At 57.0% G+C, this 5,509-nt stretch overlaps 1 protein-coding gene across 1 annotated transcript; it reads right to left on the reverse strand.

The window, feature by feature from the left end:
• Nucleotides 1-446: 446 nt before the first annotated feature.
• Nucleotides 447-1,856, reverse strand: LOC119349647 (ethylene-responsive transcription factor ERF061-like). Its single transcript, XM_037617728.1, has one exon. It carries the CDS (start codon nucleotides 1,716-1,718, stop codon nucleotides 870-872), a length of 849 nt encoding a protein of 282 aa, XP_037473625.1. The 5' UTR covers nucleotides 1,719-1,856; the 3' UTR covers nucleotides 447-869.
• Between the last annotated feature and the right edge of the window lie 3,653 nt (nucleotides 1,857-5,509).

The following is a 5,509-nucleotide window of genomic DNA, read 5'->3' on the forward strand; positions in this document are numbered from 1 at the left end:
CTTTGGAGCAGATCATTTCACTGTAGTCCGTACCTCTGTGTAGATTACTGAAGAAGAATCGCCATGGAGTGAGTAAATGAAGCTTTGGATCAGCCAATTAGGACAATGGTGTGCTGTTATCCGTCGAGACATTCCAATCATGGACGGATGGCCTGGCCGAGATCTTGGGGGATTGGTTGAGAAGTGAGAGATATGGCCCGGCCGTGGAGCATGTGTCTACACAGAGGCACATGCTTGCAGCGACAAATGCTGCACATGTGTCTATCCCTGAAGAATTCTCCGTTGGACCACAACAAATCTGCAATGTTCCTTTCAGAAAATCAAGATGAACCTACCATCACCATGGCCTTCTTCCTCCTCGAGCATCTTCGCCTGTTACTGTGGAGTGAGGCTGGGGGACTGAAACGGAAAGCAGAGCAAGAAGCAGAGGAGGAAGACGATGGTGCTTGCTCAAGAACGCACACTGGAATTAGTATCACTTATGTAAGACTGTGGAGATGCTGTGAATTCCGGGATCAATCAGCGTTACAGCTTGTCGATGCGATGTGATGCCAAAACCCACGACACGACACGACACGACAGATGCAGAATGCAGTTGCTAGTACTAGTAATTAGGAGTATAGTCTCTACTCTCTAGGAGACGCCCGATTTTCCCGGGCATTTTATTGCTCGTATAGTGACAGGTTAACTGTGATCCTCCCTCCCAACACATGGAGAATCAATCGATCCTACGAGCTCGGCTCCGACAGACAGGCACCGCCACCATGTCCACTGCACGCCATGAATGGGATGGGATGGATGGATGGACCTTGGTGCGTGCTGGTTGGCTTTGCGTCTGTCCGCGCCTCGGACCGGTCTAGTTCTACCGGCTAGAAGTTGAGCATCTCCCAGATCAGCTCCGGGTCGAAGGACGGCATCCGCTGGAGCGAGCACTCGAAGTCGGCCGCGGAGAGCACCCCCTCCGGCGACCCGTACGACGACGTCGTCGTCTCGGACGTCGTGGCGCTCTCGGAGACGACGGGGCGAGGGGCCGTGGGCGGCGCAGGGGCGGCCTCGGCGGACCCGGCGCGCTGGGTGGTGGTGTTGTTCTGCTGCTGCTTGGCCTCCTCGCGCAGCCGCCTGGCGCGCGCGCGCTTGCGGGCCATGCGGACGCGGATGGCCTGGATCTTGGCGTCGACGGCGTCGCGGAGCTGGCGGAGGGCGTCGGGGAAGCGGGCGTCGTCGGCGCCGTCCATGACGCCGGGGAAGTTGAGGCGCGCGTACTCGCCGCGGAGCCGGAAGGCGGCGCGGTCGTAGGCGTGCGCGGCGGTCTCGGGCGACTCGTAGGTGCCGAGCCAGACGCGCACCCGGTTCTGCGGCAGCCGGATCTCCGCCACCCACTTGCCCCACTGCCGCTGCCGCACGCCGCGGTACATCTTCCTCCCCGCCGCCGCGTCCGCCGCGCCGGGAAAAGGGAGCGCGTAGCCCGACGACGAGGAGCTGGCTGCCGCCGCCGCAAGATGGTGGTGCGGCTGCGTGGCGGCGAAGCTGCGGAGGAGCTCGCTCTGGCGGTAGTAGACGCTGGAGCCGAGCGGCGGGATGGTGACGGGGGGCGGGAGGTGGGAGAAGACGGTGTCGAGCGCGCTGGCGCCGCCGGGGGAGAGCAGGAGGGAGGACACCGCGGAGCGCACCTCCCCCGTGAAGCTGGACGGGGACAGCGTGCGGAGGCTGGCGTCCATGGATGCCGGAGCTTGGCGTGAGTTGGTTCGGGCGTTCACGGGCGGGGCGGGAATGGCATCCTTGGCGGAGCAAAAGGCGAGTCTTGTTGGTGGTGATTAGCGGTGGAGCCTGAGATGTTTGTTTGTGTTAGCCAGGTGCGCGCCCTGTGGCCTTATATAACCCACGGGCGCCGGGCGCCGTGGTCACCATGACGCCCCCGGGAACTGGGAATGGGATGGATTCGTGCGTATGAACTGAGCCCGGCGCCGTTCAGACTGCTAACCGGGTGTGCGATGTGTCGTTAGCTGCATTGCACGGAGTTAATGTGACACAACTCGGTCAACTTCTCGGCATGTTTACACCCGTAATCGTTCATGTGATTAACCGCCCAAAGAAGCAGAGATGGACACATAGACAGAGATCACCATGTTTGACCGGTTCATGTTCACTCCCATGTCAAAACACCAAAGGATTCTATCATTCCGTACACCAGAAATCAACTACTCCCTCCGTCCCATAATATAAGAGCGTTTTTTACACTGCACTAGTATAAAAAACGCTCTTATATTATGGAACGAGGGGAGTACATGGCAGAGTGCGGATTTTTCAAGGCCGAGCTCGAGGAGCTCGGTATTTTGAAAACATCAAAAATCATATTTATAAGTTTCAAAAAAATCTGAAAAGGGTACATGGAAACATGTATGCATTCCGCAAGAACGTGTTAAATTTCGTAAAGAAAAAATGGTTAGTGATTTGTAGGCTGCACAAATGAAAGAAAATTCCGGCCCAAGAGCTCAGCCTCCGTAAGCATTTTCCGCTACATGGCATCCATTTTTTTTAACGGTTGGTATCCTTCATTTCGACCCATAGTACATCCTTTTGCTCCCCCCTCTCGTGAAAGGGACGTTAGGGCGAACAACTCATTCCTTCTGGGCTCTGTCGGACAACCCGTAGACTCACCTCCCCTCTGCATGTTACTGCGATGGTCGCTACGGGGAGGGGAATCCAGATGCATCTGTTCCGACGGCTAGTAGTATGTGTTATGCTTTTTTTTAGTTTTTGCACGGGCAGCGCTTGAGTGGATGCAACGTTTCATCTTTGAGTCGGTCTTCTGGGCTTTGATCCTGCTCGAATCAGTTCATCGAAACGGACTCAGCGGAGCTCTAGGATAGACTCCCCCGTATGCCGTGAGGTTACGGTTTCTCGTCGTGTGTGTGTGTGTGTGTGTGTGTGTGTGTGTGTGTGTGTGTGTGTGACCTGGTGTCAGGCATTGAATCGATTTTTAAGGGTTCAACATCGGCCACTACGGGTCCCTAGCAACACATCCATGAGGACTTCCCGATGGTCATCAACAAGATCAAGCCGACTCTGGTACATGAACGGTGACATTGATGCGTCGAAGATTTGTTCTGTTGACGACATCAGTCGTTTGGTTGTCCAAAGACATCGACGTAATTTTATTACCGTAATGTTATTCGGCGAACGTTCGTTGTGGGTCATGGAAAAACGAACATTTTTCGCGGCAATTTATGTGTCGGGACCATAGCAATTCCTTCAAGTGAACACAACAAATCCTCCGCATGCGAGAAATTTTCATGTGTTTTTAAAGAATTTACCACAAAAAACGATGGCAAATGTCATCCCTCCGGCAAGCGTTTGCTGGCTATTGCGGTCCTTTTAATTATGTTTGATGTGTTTTATACTTTTGGCGAGCCATAGAAGAAAAAAGATTCAGTGTTTTTTTTTTTGGAAGAAATAAACCGGTATCATTTCCCCCGACCAACAACACGCTTTTTTTAGGGAACCAGCTCATAATAAAACAGTTGAAATTCTTCCACGAAAAAACTGTTGAAATCCAGTCACCTGGCTTGCTATCAACAACAGCAACAAAAATTCAGTCGCAGGGTGTTGAATTCTGAGCACCATGGTACAGTAGGCGGTGGCAGTTTGGGGAATTTGTTTGACGGGTGGGCGGGTGGAGGGCGGGGGACACGTGGGGCGAGGGGGCCACGCGGGTACGGGTGGGCTGGGCTGATTCTCAAAGATAGGAGAAGAGAAGAAGGTCGGAACTCATCACTCATCACAGCCGTGAAGGAGGCGCCAAAAGCAAACTTTTGGCATTTATGGGGATCGGTTGCGGCGACAGCGGCGTCTCTCCCGGGCCAACGCCACGTCGCACCGCCGTCCCGTCGGCATCGCGTGCGATGCGTCGCCGCCCGCCCGCTCCACCGGTTGGACGCGGTCCACGGCGATCCGGCGGGCACCGTCGGCGGCCCCGCGTATCCCGCGCCGGAACGACCGATCATGATGGTTTCTTCTTCCTCCTTGCCTTCCCGGCCGGGGAGACGGGACGGGCGCATGTGCGGCGACGTTAACCAGCGCAGCTCGGAGAAGGGGAGGCTTGCACGGTTTGTTCGGGCGCCGCGGTACAGGGCTTTGCTCCGTTTTGGGTCATTGGGTGGCGCCATGTGTCTGGTCCCATGCATGCCCGTTCCTTCCCTTTGGCACCGTTGATCTTCGCCGGCTCCGTGAGAAGCCTCTGCTCCGTGGAGCTGGAGACGCATTGTAGCCAGTTTGGCTCCTTGGCGACAGAAGGGGTGCGTTGCTGAGCACGGGTCAAAATTTCCAGCAAAATTATAATGATCAAAATACCATTCCTTCCGATCATATTATTTCTCGCTCAAATGGATGTATCTAGCACTAAAATACGTCTAGATATATTTCGTTGGACGATTAGTAATATGGATTGGAAGGAGTACAAGATGCGTGGGTGGATACCCAAGCATTGTCTTCTCATAGAAACTAGCCTTACATAGCTCCACTCTGTTACCGAAAAAGGGTTTCCCCGCTTTGTATACAAAGCAACCAACCGAAGCATACAGGGATAGGTGCTGGGGCGGAAGCAGCACAGACACGCCCAAAAGAAACGACAGAGAAAGAGCAAAAGAAATAAATGCTGACAACGGCGGATCAACAAAAACGAAGAAGCCTCGCGATCGCTGCGCCCACCGGAATCTACCCCTAGGCTCCACGACACCGAAGCGCCGGCACCTATCAACACCTCCAAGAAGGATCGCGACGATGACGACGCTGCTGCCAAGGATTTCCCCTGGTACACGACGAGGCGAGAGGCAGGGTAGCCCCAGACGCCCTCCCGGAAGGTCAGGTGGCACCCTCAAGCGCCACCGCGCCGGTGTCGGTCACGCCGACAGGGGTTTCCCCCGATCCCAACCCGCACCTCGTGCGCTCCGGATCCATCCACCAAACCAACCACCACCCTGCGCCAACACGGTCATGAGGCCCCCACGCCGTCTCACCACGGCACCACGAAATGAGGGCAGTGCGGCGAAGGATCAGAGCCGGGACTAGGGCATCAGCACCGACGGCACGCGGGAGGGCCCCACCTCCACCGTCAGCGACGGTAGCCGTCCGGACGCAATAGCAGGAGCACGCCAAGCCCGTGGGCCCACAGGCCCGGCCAAGCCCTCGTGGGCCCGTAAAGCTCCGGCCTTCGCGCTGCTGCCGGCACGCCATCGGCGCCGACGCCCCCATATCCGAGCCGCTCCTCCTCCTCACCGCGCCACAGACAACAAGGCCATGCCGGGGCCCAACCCGCTAGGACCCAGATGGGGCCCGACGGGCCCAGATCTGGGCCGGGGCGCGACGTCGGCCACCCAGCACCACCACGCCGCCCGGCCGCCAAGGAGCAGCGCCGCCACCACGTCTACCGCCGACCACCCCGCCGGGTCACCGGACCGCCGTCAAGCCGAGCGACACCGCGGCCGCCCCCCTGCCCCGGGCCAGGAGGACG

This window comes from Triticum dicoccoides, chromosome 1B, assembly GCF_002162155.2.
Source record: "Triticum dicoccoides isolate Atlit2015 ecotype Zavitan chromosome 1B, WEW_v2.0, whole genome shotgun sequence".
Classification (NCBI taxonomy): domain Eukaryota; kingdom Viridiplantae; phylum Streptophyta; class Magnoliopsida; order Poales; family Poaceae; genus Triticum; species Triticum dicoccoides.